General features: G+C 35.9%; 3 protein-coding genes across 6 annotated transcripts; 2 read left to right on the forward strand and 1 right to left on the reverse strand.

Annotated features, from left to right (window-relative positions):
• Positions 1-221: 221 nt before the first annotated feature.
• LOC117995816 (NEDD8-conjugating enzyme UBE2F-like) lies at positions 222-3973 on the forward strand. 4 transcript variants are annotated; one of them, XM_069508590.1, is made up of 4 exons: positions 222-629; positions 1770-2308; positions 2800-2961; positions 3752-3973. In XM_069508590.1, the coding sequence occupies exons 2-4, from the start codon at positions 2036-2038 to the stop codon at positions 3869-3871; spliced, it is 555 nt and encodes a 184-aa protein (XP_069364691.1). In that variant the 5' UTR covers positions 222-629; positions 1770-2035; the 3' UTR covers positions 3872-3973. The 4 variants fall into 4 exon arrangements, with proteins under 4 accessions (XP_069364691.1, XP_034839727.1, XP_069364693.1 ...); XM_034983836.2 differs by having other exon boundaries at positions 222-536; XM_069508592.1 differs by lacking the exon at positions 222-629 and adding an exon at positions 669-938.
• Positions 3974-6011: 2038 nt separating this feature from the next.
• On the forward strand, positions 6012-12481 carry Su(P) (prostaglandin E synthase Su(P)). The gene is made up of 5 exons (XM_034983828.2): positions 6012-6376; positions 7216-7425; positions 8318-8520; positions 9530-9742; positions 10546-12481. The coding sequence occupies exons 1-5, from the start codon at positions 6101-6103 to the stop codon at positions 10802-10804; spliced, it is 1161 nt and encodes a 386-aa protein (XP_034839719.1). The 5' UTR covers positions 6012-6100; the 3' UTR covers positions 10805-12481.
• Positions 12482-13244: 763 nt separating this feature from the next.
• On the reverse strand, positions 13245-19199 carry LOC117995708 (uncharacterized). Its single transcript, XM_034983698.1, has 7 exons — positions 19067-19199; positions 18041-18193; positions 17637-17767; positions 16889-17144; positions 14936-15120; positions 14009-14210; positions 13245-13366 (listed from the first exon to the last, which is right to left on the reverse strand). Exons 1-7 carry the CDS (start codon positions 19197-19199, stop codon positions 13245-13247), a joined length of 1182 nt encoding a protein of 393 aa, XP_034839589.1.
• Positions 19200-24673: the final 5474 nt, after the last annotated feature.

Genomic DNA, 24673 nt, shown 5'->3' on the forward strand with positions numbered 1-24673 from the left:
TAAGCATTAATTTCATTAAACCATCGACTCCATCGACTCACAATGTTAGACATCAGTTACCCATAGCTACCTACCTACTTATTTCGGTCGCTGATAGCTACTACGCCTACTCACGGAACAGAAAATGTTCCGTGCTACTGTACCACGGTCTGACGGTTGGCGTCACTGCACTGTTTATTTTTCATAAAAATCTGGTAGCACTGGAAACGTCAAAAAATGTTTAATTCATTTTAATTCATATTGGTCAGTGCATAGCACAGACTACTTTGTAATTGATTCATAGATATAGGAATATAGGAATTAAAAATTCGACTTATAGAATATAGTGCAAAACTCTCCCATAACATAGTAACAACAAAAAAGATCGGCTAGCGATACGACGGTCGGCTCAATAAAAATAAATTAGCCTTCCGTCGTCGGTCGGTCGGCTAGACACTTCCAGTTCCAAAGAGTTATTTTGACTTCTTCTCGAGTCGACGGTCACCTCAAATATGGGCAGCTCAAAAAGCCGGAACCGCGATAGCTCGGTCTTAAAGGTAGCCGTCGTGGTGACAAGATTAGTCAGCGGTCAGCCTACTGATTTTGTTCATGTAGTAGCTGCTTCCAGGGACGCCGGGTGCTTGTGATCGGTATAAAACTAAGCACAGGGAGGCTCTTTTCATGACTATTAAGAATCCTTCTAAAAAAATCCTTGCCGTAGTAAATCAAGATCTTCCATTGTTTTAAAGACCAGGGAAGCTCTATTCTCAAGTAATCAAAAACTATTATCTATCTTGCTGGTTTGGATCCCGGGTCATTCAGGTATCCCTGGAAATGAGACTGGTGACTTTTGTGCCAAAATAGGTATAGAATCTGGTTCTTTGGAACACTTCAAAAATTCGTCACAAGATTCGCTCTATCCTGGAATATGTTTTGGAATAAATCAAAATTAATCAAGGGTAAATTTCATCCATCCAGCCAAACATCCCAAGACGCCCATAGATGTGCGAATCGTTGGATCTCCTCTACTATCTCCCGCTTAAGTCTTGGTCACTCTTGTACACCTGTCCATCTGGCTAAACTTCGGATAAGGGACAACTCTCTCTGCGAGTGTGGCTTAGATGAAGGCAACATTTCTCACATCCTCTTCAACTGTCCTAAACTTCTCTATCCTCTCTATGATGTCCTTCCCTATAAAGTCCCTCGTCCTATAAATGTTGAATACTTATTAATATTTGTGTTTAGTCCATACTAAAACAACTAACAACCAACAATTTGTAACAAGTTTGTAACATTTTCAAATAACACAATATATCCACATGAAGTTGTAATCATGTAAAGATAAAAAGCTTAATTATTATTATTAGTCCATATTGTAGATTTTTATGTAAATATATAGAATACTAGCGATCTGCCCCGGCTTCGCATGGGTGCAATGAAGATACTAATGTGGTGTCATTGAGGTGTCATTGGCTCGGAAACTCAAATGAGAGCATTTTTTTCCGACCTAATTCTGATTATTTCAATTTCTGTAGGGATCTCTAATTTTTTGAGAATGTAACTATAGCTATAAACCTTCCTCTTGAATCACTCTATCTATTGGTAAAAACCGCTGTTGTGTCGTTTAAAAGATCTACGCGTTCATACATACATACAGACAGACAGTGGGAAGCGACTTTATTTTATACTATGTAGAGATAATAAAATTAAACTGTAAATATTATTGTGTTTGTCTCTCTATCTAATGTTTTAAATCTAATAGGTTACTAATCATTTGTGTTTTGTTCTAGGTTAAGGACTAACAAACTATCAAAAAAGTTTAACTATTATGTAGATACTCAAAATTAAACTGTACAACAGCTTTCACCGAACAATCTCCTCCGTGCCTTCTCAATAAACATGACACTTGCGAAACAATCTTTGCCCAGTTGGCACAATAATTTGGAATTGAATTGAATTAAAAATTCGACTTTCTCGATTTTTGCACTATAGATATAGTGCAAAAAGTTATAAATGTTTCACTAAAACAAGGATCTCATAATTTAGTTAGTAAACAATGATATCGCTTAATAAGATGCTGAAGAAGGAGCATACGGAGCCACCAAATGAAATTATACTTGAACCTGTTAAAAGAAAATCTGTCAGAGATAAATTGCTAGTGAAAGAAGTTCAAGAGATGAACGAGAACCTACCAGTGACGTGTTCTGTGGACTTTGAGGATCCTAACCTGTTGAGCGAGTTTGTTTTAACGGTTGCGCCCGACGAAGGTTACTGGTCGGGTGGCAAATTCAAATTTAGCGTATTTGTGACTGAAGATTATAATATGGCGGTAAGAAGACACTACAGTTACTTAGCATCAAGTCATCATCATTATCAACCAATAGACGTCCACAGCTGGACTTCCACATGCCACGGTCTTGCGCCGCCTGGATCCAGCGTCTCCCTGCGACTCGTTTGACGTTGTCTGTCCGCCTAGTGAAATTATCAGGCTGTTTCAAACCAGCAATTATAAATTTTCCACTAGATAGGGCAGTTCATAGTAACAACATGTTGAATGAACGTCAGTGTCTGCAGTCTTGTCAAGCACAACCTGGTTTAGTTGCAGTCTGTTTCTAAAGTTGGAACAGACTAAAACTCTGAACAGAGCAATCATCGGGTTTCCGTGGTAGATTCATTTAATGACTCAAAAGTACTTGAAAAGAATTGAACAAAAAATATTTTTGTTTATTTTAGTACTTATTAATTTAATGGTATCAAACTTCTGTATGTAATATTATAACATTCTTACTCTTGCCTATAGCATGATTGTTTGTCTTACAGCCTCCAAAAGCAAAATGTCTAACAAGGCTGTGGCACCCAAACATCAATGTGGACGGAAACATCTGCTTGTCACTGCTGCGACAAACCTCTATAGATGAACACGGCTGGGCGCCCACACGGAGACTAAAGGATGTAGTTTGGGGATTGAATTCATTATTTACGGTAACCTACTTAAATATATTAAATAGTTCTTATGCATCATCCCATTTTAAATAATACTAGTTGTACTTGATGCTACTGCACTGCCAAAAATGAACTAAAAAATAAACATTTTACCATTTGAAAATGGCATACAGCGATCATATACAGCTGTGCCCCCAAGCAATTAGGAAGCAAAGAAATAGGAACCGATATGTAGTATCAGTTTAATAAAACTGCCATATCCCTTCCAAGTTAGCCTGTTACCATATCTAAATATTATATAAAAGGAAAAGGTGACTGACTGACTGATCTATCAACGCACAGCTCAAACTACTGGACAGATGGTTGGCATAGCTATTATGACGTAGGCATCCGCTAGGAAAGGATTTTTGAAAATTCTACCCCTAAGGGGGTGAAATAGGGGTTTGAAATTTGTGTTGTCTACGCGGACGAAGTCGCGAGCATAAGCTAATCTTAGATATGGTAGCGGGCTAACTTCTTAGACTGCATCGTCACTTACCATCAAGTGAGATCGCAGTCAAGGGCTAACTTGTATTGGAATAAAATAAACAAAAAAAATTACCAGTGCCACTCTGGATAATGTAAGGATTCTAACGATTCCCCATACATCCAAATCTGTTCAGGCATTTAGAAGTTAAGGTGAAATAAAGAAACACATTATACACACATGAACCCTGAAAAGATTTCATTCCTTTTTTGGGCAGTTCAAATCTCAACCTACTATAGGTAGTATATTATTATGTCACCCTATGGGCCTATCCTTAATAATTATTATCATTTCATATTTCAGGATCTCTTAAACTTTGAGGACCCGTTAAACATAGAAGCGGCAGAGATGTACAAACAGAACAAAGTGGAGTTCCAGGCCAAAGTGCAGGAGTACATTGCGGTCTCCGAGGCGGAGAGATGAGGCAGGTTCCTGTGCATTGTGCAAGTGCTTCAACAACAACCTGTAGTGATAGAAACTTTCAGTGGTCGATATTGGGCCAACCTGAACTAAACCAACTTTAAGGACTAAATCCACTGTAAACCTAGCTAAGCTTGTAGTGCTATGCTTTTAGGTTTTCGTAATTAAACTACGATCTATTATCATCGTCATCACCATAATCATCGCAATGCCGGCTCACAATTGGGCACTGGTCTCATTTCAGAATGAGAAGGGTGTGGCCATAACGCCACAATTGAAAACACGGAGAACTCTCAGGAGCCTTTATCTCCCGTTCCCACTTGTCGTTTGTCGCAAAATCAGTTTCCGACAAGTAAAGTAAAATAAAGTAAAATATTCTTTATTGTACACCAAAACAATAGAAATATAAGAAAGATGTTTGCAAGTACAATAGACGGCCATATTGCTTAAAAAAATAGCGATCTTTTCCAGGCAACCTTAGTGTAGACTGTATAGGATATAATAAAAATTAAAGAAAGCGGAAGGAGTGTACTAATTAGGTAAATAAAGTAAATACACATAATATTGGTATGTATATGTATAATAATAAAAATACTACAAGTGTGAATAGCTTCATATAAAATTTTCTGCCACTGGAACATCTGATTTAAATCTGGGCCCGACAAACAACAAGTGGGAACAGGGGGTTATAGCAGAGACGAAATGGATAATCTGGTAACTATACTGTCTCTGGCCTATCAAGCCTTTTACTATTAGTCTAAATACCAGATATTCTAAAAATACAAAAATATTACTTTAAAATAAAAGCACTTATACTGCACTAGTGGCAAATTATGGGAAATGAACATCCACTCCTCTGTATTGAGAGGCAACAAACATAATATATTACATATACATATTATATTTTAAATATTATTTTTTAGCATTGAGTCCTAAGAACTGTAATTACTTTCATTTCTATGGTAGGTATGCCCAGGTTTTATACAGCCCATCTTGGTTTGGTTTGGTTTAGTTTTGGTTCAGTCAAATTGACACAAGTAACAACATTATTGTAGGCATAGTGTAATGAATACTCCAATTCCCGTGATAAAATTGCCTCATATAAATTAGTATTATTTATAACCCGTTGTTTTCATGCATATCCTCTTTTTTTAGGGTTCCATACCTCAAAAGAAAAAACGGAACCCTTATAGGATCACTTCGTTGTCTGTCTGCCTGTCAAGAAACCTATAGGGTACTTCCCGTTGACCTAGAATCATGAAATTTGGCAGGAAGGTAGGTAGCAGATATGAGGGGAAAAATCTAAAAACTGTGAATTTGTGGTTACATTACAAGAAAAGAATTAAAATGTGTTCATGAATAAATATTGCTATTTTCAACTTTAAAAGTAAGATTACTATACCAAGTGGGGTATCATATAAAAGGGCTTTACTTGTACAACCCGTTTACTAAAAGAATGGACCGCGTCAATTAAAAATTAGAAAAATTAAAAACTCAGCAAGTGGCAGACAAAAATTCGTAGTAGGTACGTGTATGTTCGCATCTTTGTCACTGATACACGTACTACGAATTTTTGTCTGCCATTTGTTGAGTTTTTTTTTGATTTTTAATCGACGCCAGGTCCATTATTTTAGTAAACGGGTTGTACATTCTAAACAGATTTTTATTTATTAAAAAAAACCGGTTGTATTTCGTAAAGGGGGGGGGGGGGGTCTTCCTGCCTCATTATTAGATATTAATAATAAGACAGGAGGACGATGAGTTTCCGAGCGTAGCGAGGATGCAATTTGCTTTGTAATAAAGGCGTGTAAAAATATATTTCTAAGACTTGCTCAAGTCATGGGGCATTAAGTATTATTTTATAGCTCGTGTAACCTAACGCTTATCCGTGGTTTAAGTAGTCTATTTTTAGGGTTCCGTACCCGAAGGGACCTGGACCCTGGACCAAATGTGGCCAAAAGAGCCTTGTCGCACTCCACGAATCTATAAGCAACCAGAGATCCGTAATATACTGTGGTAATCATAAGGTCATACAACACAACGTTGTGATTTACATAGTACATACTCTTTGGGTCAGTTTGTGACTTGTGTGATTATATACTCTTTGATTACTTTACTACTCTATGGTAGTAGATATTTCATTTCATATTTCGCCGCTTTTATACATAGGTATTTCATGTAATTCTCCCATTCATCCAAGTTCTCCTTGATGTAATTTGTCTTAAATGTAAAATGTGGCGTCCGACATTTACAATCTTGCGTAAAGTTGTGTTTCCCTCGATTAAAGAAAACATAACCTTGTCAAAACTACTTTATTCCACAAAAAGTCGCCTGCCCCGGTCAACTGCAAAGTTAACCCTGATAAGTGCCAGTGTTGGTGTTTTGGTTGGAGCTGGCTATGGAGGATATACACATTATAAAATTAATACGAAAAAGTCCTCGGCCTCTGTTGAGAACGAAGAATATGCGTTTTTAAAAGAAGCACCTAAATATGAAGCTCATCGTAAGGTATAACATTGTATTGCACACTAATAATAAAACTGTGACGTAATGCTAGGATTTTCCTTTAAGTTTGAGTGATCAATCCATCAATAATTATTTTGCAAACAGAGTGTGTAGCCGTCGGACCGGCGGCTGACTAGGTAATTAATTTTTATTCATCCGACTGGTTGAATTGCCAGGTGATCTTTTCAGATAAATAGCGCAAGCCGGTCACCTGCGCCAAAAATCTTACAAAGCATGTTCAGCAAAACCCTGTGTCTCTCTCCTGCGACTTGATAAATATAAAGTCATGTTGTGCAGGATGCTTGCATATCAAATGAATAAAAAGCATGTTGTCTTTGTGCCAATTCATTTTAAAATGGTCAAAAAAATGTACAGACCATAACACACAGGAGAGCGAGATTAGATGTGTTAAGTAATTTTCGAGAGCAAAAGTGAAATAAACACATCTACAAGTAAACATGGGATTATTCCAGTTCACTCGGTTGTGTTACCTACCACAACATGTTAGCATATAGCATTTTGTTAGAAAACCATATTAAGCCCAATTTCTAACAATATTATAGGTGCAGGAGAACCAGCTTAATACTACTATTCTTCTTAAGCAAATTAGCGTCTCTGTTTTTTTCCTATAAATGAATGTGATATCCTCATAAAATAGTATTCATTGTAAAAAAGTATTGACATCTACCATCTACCAATATGTTTATGTATTTATGTTAAAATCACTAGCTCCTTAGGTGGCATGTACTTTCCTGTATTATTTATGTTACTCCTAGAAACTTGCATAGTATAAATCTTTTTAAAACTTGCTAAGAAAAGAGTAAATAGTGTCTTTGTTTCAGGTCATCAATGATGCAGACACCAGCAACTTGCAGCTTGTCTTATTCCAATATCAGACTTGCCCATTCTGCTGCAAAGTACGTGCTTATCTTGATGCTCGTGGTGTCAGCTATGAGATAGTCGAGGTTGATGCAGTACTACGTCAAGCTATCAAGTGGTCTGGTTACAAGAAAGTACCAATACTGTTAGCTAAAGTGGATGGTGGATATCAGGTATACAATCTCATGATTTTTCTCTTAACACTAATCTGTCTGTCCATCTATCACAGCCAATTTGCTCGAAATATACTTAACCGATTAAGTTGAAATTTAACACACATGAATTTCTTTGATTCAAATATGAATGTGTAACATAAATAGTTAAGATAATATTGGAGCCGATTCTCTTGTACACAATCTCTAAACTAAACTAAAATGACACGTCTAAATCTATTGCTATCCCTTTCATAATGTTGCTTGCGGAAAAGGATAGCACTAGATTTAGACCCGTTAATTTAGTTTAGTTTAGAGATTGTGTACAAGAGAATCGGCCCCATTATTATAGTAAAATTTAAAATTGAATTTGTAATGCATGCGTCTGTGTTAGTAGTTACTAAAATGTATATATAATTAATCTTAATGTAAGTGAACAGTATGTTCTTTTTGAGAATAAATTCTTTAAACCGAAATAAGGGATATTTGAGTAATATGGAGATTCACTTTTGGGGTGTAAATCAGAAAAAGAAATTGCTAACTGTACTGAGTGACCATCAAATAAAAGGGGTTGTTGTAAGGTTCTTAAATTTTATTTTTTGTTTTAAAATAAGTAAATAGTTTTACAGTTATTTGAGTAGAATAGATGAAAATTGATCAATCGACCGACCTATTTATCTCCAAAGCTACTGAGCCTAAAATTTTGAAAAAAAAACAACTATAGTTCTTTACTTATAAATTATAGATAGAAAACCCTACGGTATTAAAATAACATGGTAAATGTCAATATTGTGGATACAAACTTACATATTTATTTTATGGAAATCTCTCCTAGAGAGTTCACCTCGCACAAGTCAATTTTTTTGGTTTACTAGTTGTTGTTTTTTTCACTCATAATGAATTTATATTGCAGCAACTACTTGATAGCACAGCTATTGTATCTGTGTTGGAAACATACTTGAGAGATAAGTCATACCAATTGCAAGACATCATTAAATTCTATCCAATTACCCGATTTGTAGATGACACGGGGAAAACTACCACTGATGTGACAAATAAATATTTCATTATGCACAATAGCACTGTACCTGATGAGAAACAACGCATCATTGAGTCGTAAGTATTGTTAAAATATATATAGGTGTCACCTGCAACTACATTAAATTTTTTCTAGTGGCACTAGCTATATTTCTGGATAAAATGTATGACACAAGCTACCTCTGCACCAAATTTTGTCAAGACCTTTAAAGGATATTAACAAATTCTTCAATAATTTGTCATCATTTCAAAAATGTTCTTTTTTGCCTGAATTTTTTGTTATAAAATCGAATATTTATCAAGAAAAGTTTATGAGATTAGCAATATTTTATGGTATAGATTTTAAGATAATATGAATTTACATACATAATTAGGTATTAAAACACTCCTGTAATACCATTAAAAAACTCACACTCATGTTTTAATACCACCTATTATGCAACCGTTTCATAAACTACTATAATAGCAGTGATTGGAGTCTGGGGTTCGATCCCAGGCACTCACCTCTAAATCTCTTTCTGAGATCTGTGTGTAGTGGGATCAATCAATCAATCAGCCTGTTCGCGTCCACTGCTGGACATAGGCCTTCCCAAGAGCAGTAGTGGGATGGTGAAGGATTAATGATAATAATAATGATAGACCTAGTTTGCTTGATGGGTGTTGCAGTGATTTTGTGGGACTACAACTTCATTGAGTAGATTCATCATTATCATCATCATGATCAACCCATCACCGGCTCACTACAGAGCACGGGTCTCCTCAGAGTGAGAAGAGTTTTGGCCATAGTCTACCACGCTGGCCATGTGCAGATTGGTAGACTTCACACACCTTTGAGAACATTATGGAGAACTCTCAGGCATGCAGGTTTCCTCATGATGTTTTCCTTCACCGTTAAAGCAAGTGATATTTAATTAATAAAAACGCACATAACTCCGAAAAGTCAGAAGTGCGTGCCCGGGATCGAACCTCCGACCTCCGATTAGAAGGCGGACGTCCTAACGTCCGGCTATCACAGCTTATTAGTAGATTCATATAGTAAGTCAAATTTACATAAGGCGCTGTACAGTCTACGTTGTTTTGTTTTTAGCGAGGAACGTGAATGGCGTCAGTGGGCAGATCGCGTCCTTGTGCACACTTTGTCTCCGAATGTTTACAGGACAGCGAGCGAATCATTAGAAACATTCAAGTGGTTTGAAGAAGCTGGGGGATGGAAACGTACGTTTCCTAGTTGGGAATGCACTGTAATGGTGTATGTAGGTGCTGCAGCCATGTGGGTTATAGCTAAGAGGTTAAAGAAAAGGTAGGTTTTACCAAAATTTTCTTCTTTTTAACATTACTTTATTTGCTAAATATGGGTAGTTTACAAAGGTCTTAATACTTATAATCTAAATAGTCCCCGCATATTTACTGATACTTCAGCATGCAAATATTAATAATAATATATCTACACCTAAAGGTAATTTGTACAATGACAAACGATGTAGGGTCATTGTACGGCATTTATTCAATGCCGATTATTATATATATATGCCGATAACCTTTTTAGTGAATGCTGTGGTGTTAAAAATGGGGCATCCCAGCTTGGGTTTTAGCAGGGGCAATTTAGGAATCCACCATTTCTAAATTGTCTCAGGTCAGGTCTGGTGGGAGACTTTGGATGTGGCTATTTACCACTCCATTGGCATAGCGCTTTAGGGTTTCTATAGGGTGTAGCATAGAAATTAGAAACCAATTAGAGTAAGGTTTTAATAAAGCTGATATGGGAAAAATATACCTATTATTCCGCCATTATCATTGTATCATAACTTTTCCAGATTAGACTTCATTATCATTTAGTATCAATTGCAATGATATTAAAACATAGACATGTTAATGTTCATATTACATGGTGTTTAAAATCCGTGCTCGCTGACAGAAGATACAAAACGCACGAGAGTTGAAGCTGCCTAAAAATGTGACCCGAATGCATTGGTTTTAAGGCTTCATTTCAGCTGCTTATATAACATAATATCTACTTTTTACATAATATAATGTCATCGATCGCGGGGGGTAACAAATTATAATTATTTATTAATCAAACGTAATTTTTCTAATTATTTTCAGACACAACATAAAAGAAGACGTCCGACAGTCCTTATATGATGCAGCAAATGACTGGATGAAAGTTATCCACAAGAAAGGTACATTGTTTCTCGGAGGCAAGAAACCAAACCTAGCTGATATTTCAGTGTATGGTATTCTAAGTAGTATTGAAGGCTGCCAGGCATTTCAGGACTTGAGAGACAATACAGATATCGGCAAATGGTTTGATGATATGAAGGCCAGTATGAAAGAAAGCCGTGGTAAAGTATTGATGGCATAAAAGATAAATGAGGATGCTCAAGAAGTACCCAATTTCGATGAAAATAATTTTAAAACGGTCTTTTGGAAAGTATACTTGTTATATATAGGTATACCCATATTATGTAGTTCCTGTCTGTACAGTTTTGAGTTAAATGTATTTATTTTAAACGTTGACTTGATTTTAACATTAAAGGATTTATATTTTAAGTTTGGCTTTGGTTTGGTCAACCAAAGCCAAACTTAAAATATAAGACCAATGCAGATTGTATGATAAAATTGAATTGTTTGAAACAACAAACAGAAGTAATACAGCAGTTAAGTAAATAATAAAGTTGTTATCGATAATAATTTTTCTTAATTACCTATAGCTTAGATTATAGTTTTATAATTCAGACACAAAAGATGGTCATTGTCTACAAATAAGTATTACATAATAATTAATTAGTTTAAATTTTTAGTCCTGTGAATTTGTTTACTATAATATTATAATATAAGAGATCGATATTTGGGTCATGAAATTAAAACGCTGGCAAGTTTTTATTATGTGCATTATGCGAATTTGTTTTTTTTGTCGTACATACCTGTATATAAAAGTTGCTAATGGCGAATTGACAATGAAATGAGATTAATTTTATAAAATGATTACTCTAAATCAATTAAGTATAAATAATAATTAATTATTTTATCAATAAAATACCAGCAAAATATTATAAATTTATTTAAAAATGTATAAAATTATTTCTCTATTATTCATGCTAACTCTTCTTATTTTTATTATTAAAATACATCCTCTTACGGAAGTGTATGGTGCCGTTAGCGGCATCCTATCACGTGCATTGCTCTCATTAATCCGGTATTTGATAACTAGTCAAATCAATAACTTTTTATCAAACTTCAAAACGCGCGCTTAGTATGCGTGCTTCTATGAAATACTGGTTTGTGACGTCACAATCATATGACGTGCTTTTTTAGTTTTAATCATTAATTTAAAATAGTTAATACACTTTAAACTATTAAAGGCCGTGGATTTTACGTATTTTAGAAGATCCTCTATTTCTCTATCTATATATTATCTCTGAGAAATATTTTTTTTTTGACATAGGCAAATACCCTACTGAGTATTTGCCTATGTGCAACCAGCAGTTCTAAGTTACCGTAAAGTCTTACAGCAACACAAATCAAAGTAATAGGGTGCCACTAACTGCACCAAATACACTTTCTTTTATTAATGCATAATATTGTAGAAATAAAAAATATTAAATTAACAAGAACACAATCCAAAGACCAAATGCATAATATTGTAATAATTATATAAGAATTTAATGTATATCAGAGATGAAATATCAACTTAGTAACTTGTACCTATGAATTATGTTGTACATCCACCCGGATCAGTCGTACTCAACAAAATTTTATATGATTTAGGTACATAATTTTCCTCTTAGTATTTTATAGATTTGAGTAACAATATTAGTCAAAATTATGACAAAATCGTGATTGTCTGATTTGCAGTGAATGAAATTGCGATTTCTTTTTGCAAAAAATTCCAGATTTATTTTTAAAAACATGCATAATTTTAACTTAATATATTTATTTGAAGTTTGAAATGAAATGATTATTGAAAAACATGTTTTTAGTTTTAGCCAAACAGACAACATAATGTTATATTAAATAATAAATATAAAAATGCAGTCCAGTTAATTTGTTTTAATATTAGGTATTTTATTCATAATGACTATTCAATTTATAAAAGTTCATGTCAAACTGCAGTAAATCCTGCGTGGGATGCGGGAAACGATTCGCTTGCGTCGATTGCGTTAACGAACTTGTTTGGACCACGGACGTGCTTGAACTGGCGTAGGTAGCCCATGTGGTAGTCACAATACATAATTATACGAACGTTTCGCGCTAAGTCGTGTTCAGCATCCCGCGCAGGATTTGCCTCAGTTTGTCCGAAGTTTCATATATTTTAATAGGTGCGGTAAACTGACGTCGTATAGAAGCAGGTGTTACTTTGCGGAATCCCGTGATATACGTAGAACTACAAGCTTAATTTGCTGCAATGCGCCAACAAAGACGAATCTCTATGTTACAACGTGTAGTATGCAAAGAAAATGGTTCTTTCCAATTGTGGAGTGCGGAGCCTACGTCTCCTGAAGATGCTCCGGTGTCAGAGTGAAACGTGGTACTGTGTGCGGGTGCTGTGTATTGCTTGCTTTTCCTGCTTCTTTAGTAGTGGGAACGCGGGCGATACTTATCGCATACTGCACATTTTTTTAAAAAGAATATTAGCTAAGTTAATTGTAATAGTTTATTGTTTTGTTCGGATTATAGCAAATTAAGCTTACCGTCATCTATCTCGTCTACGTCCCGAGTTTAAGATCAACTCCAACTACGTCCAAAGTTTTTGTAAAAAGTCTGAGGAATGCCTTTATTGGTCTTATCACAAAAACTTTAGATTAGCATGCGATTTCTGTGTATGCAAGAGAGAATCCTCGGTTGGCCACATCAGGTGGTGAATTAGCAGTAGCTCCTTCGTTGGCGTCCGTCACTACATAAAGAACGAACGGTTTGGCTCCGGCTGCAAAGATACATGCTAGTTTTTTAAATCCACGTTAATAAGAAAGATCGCTCATTTTACACATTTATTTCAAACTGAATTCGAAATTCTGTAAACTATAAGTACTGTAAATTCTTCCTGCCTGCATACACACATCTAACCCCCGAGTCGTACTGCGAGCTATGTATATATTAATTCAGCATAATTTCTTATTAATTCTATTATCGTATGCGCACTGTATGGTGGCAGTTCTCATACTCGTCTCGTAGTGCTTCTTATTAGCTTAAATTTTGGGATCTTACAAATTATGAATGGACTAGCTGATGCCAGCGTCTTCGTCTTCGTGGATTTAGATTTTCAAAATCCCGTGGGATTTTCCGATTTTTCGATTGTCACTTTCCACCCACCCATGCAAAAAATCACGTCAATCCGTTGCTCCGTTGCGGCGTGATTGAAGGACAAACCAATAAACAACTTTTGCATTTATAATATGGGTAGTGATAAGTTTAGCACTGGGTTGGGTACGACTACAAATGCACTATTGCAAGTAAGTACCAGGAACGAAGCCTAATCCACAAAATCTGACAGTATTAAGAGAGGTAAATGGGCAGGGTAGCAACGGGATGGGTATCACTACAAAATGCACCTATTGGAAATACTTACTCTGTACGGGAACGAAGCCCAATCCGCAAAATCTGTCAGTATTAACCGGTAATAGTGTACCAGGCAACACGGGGTTGGGTATCACCACAAAGTCTGTGGCGCAGGCCGCTCCGCTGACCGCGCCCACGGCAGTGCCCAACACGGTGTTATCGGCTCCGTCCACATCTCCAGTAAGAGTGAAGGAGAAGGGGTCGTTACCTGCCTATAAGTAAAATAAGTACATAAAACTCACAGTACACACGACAGAAGCGAAGATTGCTGATATATATGATTAGTAGGTAGGTACCATCTTTGTACCTACCTATAGTACGCTTCAGGTCGAGATGGCAATTGGGTCGTGGACTGTAGGTATAAAATGTGATTTTTTGGGGTTTATCGTGATTTTTTAAAATTATACTCTTTAATAATGAATTCTAGCCCCACAAACTGCCGATAAACAAAAAATCACATCATTTTATTACTACGGTCCAAGACCGTATTGGGGTATGAGACGGGGGACGCCCCGCACACCCGCAAGTCGCCAGCGCGGCCCGCACGGGTTAGCGCGGGGGGTGTGCGGGGTGTTCCCTCCCTGATTGTCATCTTGACCTGTCGCGTACCTACATAGATACTGGGTGATAAAGTCATGTTTACTGTTTAGAGATATCTATACCTACTCTATCCACGGAGAGAAGTTAGTATGGGGCTCTCTCTGTTACGTGATCTATAAAAACAAAACAATGGAATTTTTGAAAACATAACCTCTTTTTGACGTTAAATTGTTTGATTGGTGACTCAAAATGGTTAACGCTAAATGAGTTTGTGAGTCTTTGAAAATGGTTAACGCTAAATGAGTTTGTGAGTCTTTGATACTGGTATAGTATGGGATTTGACGTGACAGAGAGAGCCCTATACCATCTTCTCTCCGTGAGTAGAGTATTAACTCACTTGTGCGTATTGTATTTGACAGAATCCTGCTTCCATTCTAATACATATACCATAATTCAAGTTGGCAAGTTGTCGCGTTCCAGTCACTAATGAGGCGCTGAGAGCTGTATTTGCTGCGGAACCATAGTTGAAACCTCTGATAGTACCCGTAACTCCAGTGTAGTATTGTAAGCAACCATTCGGTGCTGAAAGAAGATTTAAAAACACTACTACACTCCCTGAACACAATCGAAAAACGAAAACCATACTACTGCCACAGCCTTTACGAATGTACTTGTACAGAGCAACGGTGGGGTGGGTTGCGGAGCCCGGGCGCGGCGGCGCGGTCCGCTGCACACAGATTCGCGTAGTCTGTGTGATTGATGGACGAGGGTTTACGTGAGCGTGGTTTTAAATATTTTAAGTGTTGTTTAGTAAGTTCTATCATAAAATGGTGCATTACTGTTCTGTCTACGGATGCTATACGAATTCTAAACAGAACAAGGGTCTAAAATTTCACCGATTTCCCTGCGATTTTTATCCCAATTTTGTGACAACCCTTGCATATTTGCGTAGGAACCTGGAACACGTATATACCTACACGAGCGGCGGCATCGCTCGACTTCAAAGGCGTCGAACAACTGGTAGTATTTCGTTAAACTGTGCTACTGCCTTGATCTTGGTAGTTGGTGACGTTACATCCACGTACTTCGGAGAGTACATACAGTACGCGACAGGTCGAGATTGCAATCCGGTGCGGGCGAGTATGGGTAACGTGCGGGTGTGCGAGGCGTCCTCCTGTCTCATACTCCGATTGCAATCTCGAACTGTCGCTCAGTATACGTTTCAGTACGTATGTTTTTTTGGACCGATGCGTCTGCAACGTCCGCTCCGATCGGTCCTATGGTAGGGCCGGCTATGCACCACCTCGAAACGTGGCAGCAAGGCTGGCAAAGGTGACCGTGATCGTTATAGCCGCGTTGCCGATAAAGGGCTGCCATGAGAGTGTTCCCGCCGATTTACTTATCATTAACAAGACCATATTTCATTCAGCGCCGACCTAAATTTCCGGAAACACGTAGCCGATACATGTAAGAGAGCGTATCGGAATTTGGGTTTTGTCCTAAGACAAGCGAATGCGTTCACTAACATCAAGGTGCTAGGCGTTGCGTGCTTTGTATGAAGCCCTGGTGAAAAGCCATCTGGAACGCAACGCATCCACATGGTCACCGGGTGAAGCTAAGTACAAAGTGATGCTGGAACGCATTCAAAATAATTTTTTAAGTATTATGTACCTAAAGTTGTACGGAGTGTATCCGGGATACCCGTTGCTGTATCCCACTCTGTTTGTCATGGGCATGGTGGGATACAGTAGACTGGAATTAAGAAGAGAAGTATCCCTGGCTGCATACATATTTAAGGTGCTAAGAGGGAAGGTGCATAACCCTGCTGTTCTGAAGGAGTTACGCTTTTGCGTGCCGAACGACAGTGGGTCACGCAGACGCAGGCCTCCACTGCTGGCACAACCGCGCGCTCGCACTTGCCTGCTGCAGCGGGCGCCACTCACGCGCGCGACTTGCACGCTCAACTCGGTCGCTGAACACATCGACCTGTTCAGCTGCTCACTGGGCGAGTTCATAAGGGCCACAACGTTTTTGTTAAGTTTTTAAATAAAGTAGGGTTATTTAAGTTTAAGTCAGTTAGTTGTAAATAGTAAAAAGTATGTAATAGGTAATAAGTAGATATTATAAATAATTTAAGTTAACTTAGCTATCGCATTAGGTTAGCCTGTAATGATAGTTTTAAGTTGTGAATAAATAAATAAATAAAATAAATAAATAATATTGCAATCTTTCTGTTCCGTGATTGCAAACTTTTCAAGTTAAAAATTGTATAGAGATGCCAAACAAAGTTTTTTCTGCCAGGTTCTCGTCCATACTTAATTACAGATTTAACCTTTGGGGATGTACTCACCTATTCCTGGACAATCGCAGCCCAGTTGAGTCAGCCTTATGTTCCATCGCCTAGTAAACGTTGTGGCGAGGGTGGCGGTGACCGTGATCGTGATAGCCGCGTTGCCGTTAAAGTCCACGAACAAAGTCTGTCCAGTGTTGTCGCCGCAAAGGACCGGCACGAGAGTGTTGCCGCCGGTTATTATTAGTGAATCCGTGTTGCAAACGCCGTCCCCGCTGGGCTGGGCGAGCACCATATCTAGTAAGTCTATGCGCAGCTGAAAATTAACTGTAGTCAAATGTTATGCATTTAGAAAACGTAGGCAGTCGGCAATAGATAGATCGGAAACCGGCAAAGATGAATTAAAACAAAACGAATGAATGCTCACTAATCCTCCACTCTGTCAAAGCAATGCTCGGTCGTTTGGTTTAACCTACCTATATATTTTCTTGTTAATTTTCTTTAAAATAGTAATTGCTGATGGTCTTCTTATTGGAAAGCCTACCTTAACGTCGAGTAACTAAAAAAGGGTGGTGCAGGATCAATTATTTAAGAATTCATAATGAAAACTTGTACCAGGTCTGTTCTGGTGAATGGATTCAGCCGTACCTACCTAACCGAACCTAGTGACTCAAAATGCCGCTAGGCTAAGTGATGCCGTATAGGAACTAATATAATTAGGGGTATAGGTTCGTTTAGAGCCCCTTCTTGCCACTAGGAGATATTGCAGTCAAGGGTATTTCTTGTTATTGGATTAAAAAAAGGTTACCTGGCAAACGTTGTTGTTACATCGATTCACAATGATACTACATGATTGACCACCACCATAAGCAGCTGGGTAGCCTGGACTTGTGAAATATGTGTTGTTTACGTTTGTCGAAGTGCCACACGTGCGTGAAACTAAAATTAACAAAAGAAAATTAATGTGACTAAAGCGCCGATTCGGGATGCGAGGATCAAGAGGATTAAAGCAAATGTGCCTTATTTAATATGTCATGACGTCATAATAATACTTACCTACTACTTAATTATTACACTTCACACAGAAATCGACAAATGACGGATTTTGATAAGCTATCACGGCTCTAAGAAGGTAAAAGCAGCCTTTTCGATAAAAGTATACACAGCAGCCTCTTCCCATCGTCGGAAAATAAAAAAGTTTTAAAAACCTACCAATACAACATCGCCCTCGCCTAGCCGCACATGTACCAGTGATGGTTCCATTTAAGTTGTTGCACTCCCGACGAGCCAGGCAAGTGCCGTTCATGGTGTTAGTACTTGCGCAGTCCACATTCGCGAATCGCACTATACTAATGAATGGAAATACTGCAACAAATGGGCAAGTATAGCTCATATAGTACGTGTAGTTATTATTTTATTTAAATAAAAATAGGTACTTAATAACATTAATTTATTTTAGAAAAAGGAGTGTTATTATTAGACAAAATAACCACCGAACGGATTCGTGATGATATGGATGGTAGGTATACATTAATTTGCAAGTACATACTTAGGATAAACATTTTTAATTTTACTAAGTATGTTCATGTTCCGAACCTTCGTCTCTCAGGAAGAAACTATATTTTGAGATTGTGCTTGTGTGTCAACCTGTAACCAAGCTGTAATCTCCTGGTGCTAAAGTGGAAAAGGGCGGGCGTCCCCATCCTGATTGCCATCTCCACTTGTCGCGTATTATAGGTATATTTTGCTAGCACATTTAATATTTTCAAAAATAAATCAAACTTTAATAGCTTTGTTAAATTTAAAAAATCCAATTGCACATATTTAAAATCTTGCCTGTATTCGCCTTTAAAATTTATATGGTCATTAAAAAGTAATCGTGTCTATTATATAAACTAGCTGCCCTGGCGAACTTCGATCCGCCACAGTCGATTCTAATTTTTTAAATTTTCCTGTCCGTAAGAACCATCCTCGTACTTCAAGGAATATTATAAAAAAAGAATTAGCGAAATCGGTTCAGCTGTTTCTCGAGATTTGCGATGAGCAACACATTACTGATTCATTTTTATATTATAGAGAAAATAGGTAGGTACTGTAGGTATATCGAAGGATCATGAATAAGGTATTTCCTAGTAGTCGGGCATACTCCGACAAACACGTGAGTTTAGCTGTCATACATTTATACTAAGAAAAAAAATGCTTTCTCTAATTGTCATTTCTAATTGGGTAAGAACTTACAGATTTTCCCTTTTCTGTCCTCGTAACGATTTCCTTCATAATCGTCATCATCAGAATTATCTTCATAGGTTGCGAATGCAGCTACTCCTAGAAGAAAAGCTGCTATCGATAACCAAAAAAGCTTACTTTTCATATTATTTCTCACTTAACTTCTTGTAAATATGAATTAAATAATTATTTTAATTGTTTCAAAATGTAGGGACACTTGTGAAAGAAACTAGGTCAAATATTCACTAAAATCATCATCAGATATGTCTTTTATATAGAAATATCGGTCACGAAATGAGAATAGTCTGGTTTTAGTTGACTTTATATGAAGTGGACAATAACGGTTGTATATTTGTGCAAACCAGTGGGATATTACCGTTTACCAATTAGCGCTTCTTGTGACATAGGATTTGAATGGTGCTATACCACTATAAAATGACCTACAACTGAACTAATGAAAGGTATAGCACGTACTTAGTTCTATTCGGTAAAAACTGCCCAGTTTTTATAATTTGAAATGTTTTTAAATAACCCGACAGCGGTTTGCATCGTATAATGTCTGTATGTTTATTTAAATGAACAAGAAATATGTAGAGATCTTACACAAGTTTCAGGCTGTGCAATTTTTTAACGGACCTTATGGTTGTAAAATAGGAAACATCATCTTGATTTTGAAAGACCTATTCAGTGATGCCAATCAATATGGCACGCAATGGGTTCAAATTTTTTCGTCTCTACCGCCATTTTGTATTTTACGACCATCATTTAGAGTTTATAGAAACAAAACCTAGCTTGCTTGATAGGTACCCAGATAGGCGTGAAAAACTTAACCCTGTACTTGCTGTCGCGCCGTAAAAAATAAATAATGGTCTGTTCATCATAGACCTTTAATATTAAGCTTTGACGAAATTTGAAGTAAATAAGTAAAATAATATTATGCTACTGTTAGAATTAAGAACATAATTTTATATTATGAGTCCTCAGCCGATTCAGATAAAAAAAATATGAAAATTCATAGTTTCCAGTCGAATTATAAATGTGAAAGTGTGTCTCGGTGTCTTTCTTCACGGCCCATCCGTTTAACTGATTTTGACGGGTACACAGATAGTTTATACATCCTGGGGAAGGCTACTTTTTGTAAAACCGAAACTTACTTGAACGAAGTCGCAGGCATCATCTTGTCATTCATATAATAAGTAGGTAAGTATCATTTATTTTTATAGACATTATTATACGTAAGTTAATGACAATCTGCTTGTCATGACAATAAATAAGTAGGAGGATCTAAGGTGTTTTGTAAATAAAATGATTTTTCTTGTGTAGGTACTTTATTATAACATAAAAAGTTAGTAAATCACACATCTGGCAACTCTTATGGTACTATAACACACCTTTAGGTAAATGTGTAGATACTTATTTCATCCAAATACATAATTCTTTATACACGCTTCTATACAAAAAAATAGTATTTTATATTCTTATATTCACATAAGTACATAATGTAAAGAAATCAAAAACATGTCATTGGTAATAAATTATATCGTGATACGTGACTTAGTCAACATACAACTAAATATTTCTAATTAAAATTAACGTGATAATAGATTTAAAACCATTTTAAAACTAACATTCATAGTTTGAAGGCAAATTGAAATAATTAAATAAATAAGTAGGCACGGAAAAAAAGTGAGGTACGAATCTTTTTCATTCAGAAAATAATATAGATAAGCTTAACACTAATAAATTTTTCCATTCATATTAAACTAAATAATATGATCCTAAAGTATGGCATCTCCAGACATTTATGGCAAACTTCAAAAACAAATATCGCGTAGGTAGGTAATATTTATACTTAATCTAATTGATTTTAATGGTATTTTTACTTTGATTACAGGCAGGACATGTTTCATTTTAAGACAATGAAAGTTCGTAAAGAGTCTTAAACTCATTTCACACTACGGTATACAATATATATTATATCCCGTAGTGTGAAATGAGCTTGATTATGTAAGAGGAGTATTTCCTCGAATATATTTACCTAATATAATTAAACATAAAAATAATTGATAGTAAACAGAAAAATAATAATTTATATTAAGTACTTCTGATAAAAAGCTCGTCAATATTTCCTAATATTTAAAACGTCCTTATTTTCTATGTACTCTGAAATTGTGTAATGTGATCTAGGTATACTAAATCGTGGAAATAATAATTTAAGTAATGTGTCAGGTAGGTATTATACTCCTAAATAGTCGTATTTAATATTTATAATAATCTGAAGATATATTTTTGGTTAATTTTAAATTGAAGGTAGAGCGCACAAAACAAGTAGTACCTTAAATCTGAACACGAGGCATATGAGCTGTAGTATGACTGTGCTATGAGATGTTCAAAACAGATCTCAGCCTATGACTTGCGCATTACGCAAACCGCCATGTTGCACCTTCAGATTGGATTGCTTATTTTGCAATCTCTGTACTGGGTATGGTAGGTAGGTATAATAATATATCTATAAGCTAGTTATGGTAGGCTTTCGAAAACCTACATAAGTATTTTGAATTTGAATTTGCCAATTTATGACCCTACAAGGGTAGGGATGCGGGCATAGACCACATTATATAGTAGAATTCATATAAAAACATCTTTACTAATATTATAAATGCGAAAGTATGTCTGTCTGTCTGCTGGCTTTCAATACCTAACAGTTTAACCGATTTTGATGAAATTTGGTGCAGAGTTAGCTTACATCCCGGGGAAGGGCATATGCTACTTTTTATCCCGGAAAGTTAAAGACTTCCCACGGGATTCTTAAAGACCTATCCCTTTAACCGATTTGTATGAAATTTTGTAAAGACGTAGCTTGCATCCCAGAAATTGACATAAGCAACTTTTTATCCCGAAAAAGCAAAGAGTTCCCACGGGATTTAAAAATAACCCAAACTCCATGCGGACAAAGTCACGGCCATCATCTAGTTATAGATATATTTTGAGCCTCCCAATCTTGAAATCTATACTTATGAGATAAAAACAGTTGAAACTACAGTCGTATTGCTAGCAAATTCTGAATATAAAAATATGGGCATCTAAACTCAAATGGCTTTTGTTTTATTTTACTATTACTGTTACTAACTCGACTCTTCGATATTTTATATGATAAAATTGACATTCTTCTAAAAATATAACATATTTTCAGACATTGTCATATTGTAATACATATCTGGTTTTATTAAAAAATTATATAATTGAAACAAAAGACTTGCATAACTATTTAAAATATTCTTTATGGCATTATTATTCACGTCGATCATAGAACTTAAAATAAAATTTATAACAAGGTGATAATATTGGTTATTTATAAAGTTTAGGAATTTACAACATACCTACCTACTAAATGCAAAGAAAAAGTGGCAAGACTAAACTGGCGAAGATTTTTTCAAGATGTGTTCTGACTTCTGAAGGCCATATTATAAATTATGAAAAACGTGGTAGTATTTTTATTTTGTACTACTGTGGATACCCACATGTTAAATAGCAATGTAAATAAATTGCTATAGAACCAATAATGAGCCGTCCACATGAAAAAAGTATTTTGTGTGTATTTTATTTTGATATAAGTATAATATTATCTTGTGCAGTGTCGATATTTTGTTCTGAAAACTACGGCAGAGACAAAAGGCTATGATTTTAACAGTCTATAGATTATTATGTATGTAATATGTATGTATATGTATCTATGTATGTTTGTATTTATATATATTCCACCGTAGCACCTACTACCGAGTTGATTATTATGAATGAAGAAGTATGAATAAAATGAAAATTAGGTGTCAATCGATTTGTTACTCGCAACGCGCCTTGGTTTTTTTACGATACATTGCGAGCTGAGTTCCTATGAAAAAGGACCCCAGATAGGTTCGAAACTAGACCGACTTACCTACGTCAAATAACCACGTGAGTATAGGTGGGAGTATCTATTTTTATGAAATGTCTATAAAATGTCTTTGTCTAAACAGTATGTATGTGGCGGGAGTATCTATTTTTATGTAATATCTATAGAATGTGTACATATGTCTTTTATGCAATGTATATAAAAAAATCATGTCAAACGACATATTTTTTTTTAGGTATATATTACGTTACATGATCTGGAAATATATAATGAATCTTTTTATATTCCAAATTCGTTTCAGTCAAGTCAAATAGTATAAAATCCTTAGATTATAGTTATGCTAGAAAGCATACTACAGTCTACTGCTACAGTCAAAATAGTTTTTTTTCCCAATGAAACTTTAAAATAAAAATAGCAGTTATATAGCATAAAATGAAAATAAAAACTTGTTAATCGAACTATTAAGAGGCCATTGAATATTTATAAATCGTAAATCGACAGGATATACTTAATAAGAACTAAAACGGTAGATTTTAATCCATACTAATATTATAAATGCGAAAGTGTGTCTGTCTGTCGGTCTGTCTGCTAGCTTTACACGGCTCAAACGTTCAACCGATTTTGACGAAATTTGGTACAGAGGTAGCTAGCAACTGGGGGAAGGACATAGGCTACTTTTTATCCCGAAAAATTTAAGAGTTCCCACAGGAATTTTAAAAACCTAAATCGAACCCACGGGCATCAGCTAGTTTTACATATTTTATTAAGAGAATAATTTTAATTTCACGTAGGTATATCATGTAGTGTAGACCGGGCTAATGAGAGCCAACAAAAGCCCAGTTGCATATAATATCTAACATTATTAAGGTTGTTAAAATTACGTTATAGTTAAACTTTGACCACGAATAAAAATTTTGGACAAAAAATTTACCTTTAGAACTGAGTTAAAATAGGTACCTATAGGTAATATTAACACAAGACATGCTAAAGTAAATTAGGAAATCCTTCGCAGGGTAAAATTATAATAAGTACATATTCGGATACTAATTTAATTAATGGAACGAAGGCTTCTATTTCTCTACTATATACAGGGTGTAACTAGAACGCTAGCAAAAACGTAGACAGGTGATACTACTGAAGATTACTGATAAAAAACTCGAAAAAATCTTAAAAATCAATATTTTGTAAAAGTTCACGATATATTGCAAATAAAACATTTGACTGACGCTAGAGGTCAACGAAGGCCATTCGGTGTCAATGCCACATCGTAGGCGGGGCATTGACCCGAGTTTTGCACGCAATACCTACATTGCGGGGTTAGAAAAACTAAATCACTAAAACTACAAAAATGAGACAAATGGTTATTGGTATTGGATTCAGGCAGTATAAAAATAACGCCAAGTTTTTGCCAGCGTTCTGGTTACAGCCTGTATATTACTCGATCTGCCTATTTGTTTGGTAGGAACCTAATTTTATTTACGTAACGTCACATTTTCATTATAATTACCTGCAAGCTAAGGTACGAGTAGGTATGCTTTTGTTAACCCGGTCTAGGCGTAGCTTATTATTTTCATATTTAAAATACAACTTACATTAGCACAAAATTAGTGACTATAGATGATGGCAAATCTTATTATTATATATAGATAGATATTTATACAATTATGATTTGATATGAATATATTCCTTTAAATATATATAGGCACTCTAATGATATTTTGATGAATGTA

Source organism: Maniola hyperantus, chromosome Z (assembly GCF_902806685.2).
Source record: "Maniola hyperantus chromosome Z, iAphHyp1.2, whole genome shotgun sequence".
Classification (NCBI taxonomy): Eukaryota; Metazoa; Arthropoda; class Insecta; order Lepidoptera; family Nymphalidae; genus Maniola; species Maniola hyperantus.

Coding starts and splice junctions, on each gene's coding strand:
- LOC117995816 (XM_069508590.1), top strand. CDS start 2,036: ATGATATCGCTTAATAAGATGCTGAAGAAGGAGCATACGGAGCCACCA. Junction 2,309..2,799: donor CTGAAGATTATAATATGGCG/GTAAGAAGACAC, acceptor TTTGTCTTACAG/CCTCCAAAAGCAAAATGTCT. Junction 2,962..3,751: donor GATTGAATTCATTATTTACG/GTAACCTACTTA, acceptor TTCATATTTCAG/GATCTCTTAAACTTTGAGGA.
- LOC117995708 (XM_034983698.1), bottom strand. CDS start 19,199: ATGAAAAGTAAGCTTTTTTGGTTATCGATAGCAGCTTTTCTTCTAGGA. Junction 15,121..16,888: donor CTGCGATTGTCCAGGAATAG/GTGAGTACATCC, acceptor ATCTTCTTTCAG/CACCGAATGGTTGCTTACAA. Junction 14,211..14,935: donor GTCAAATACAATACGCACAA/GTGAGTTAATAC, acceptor TTTTACTTATAG/GCAGGTAACGACCCCTTCTC.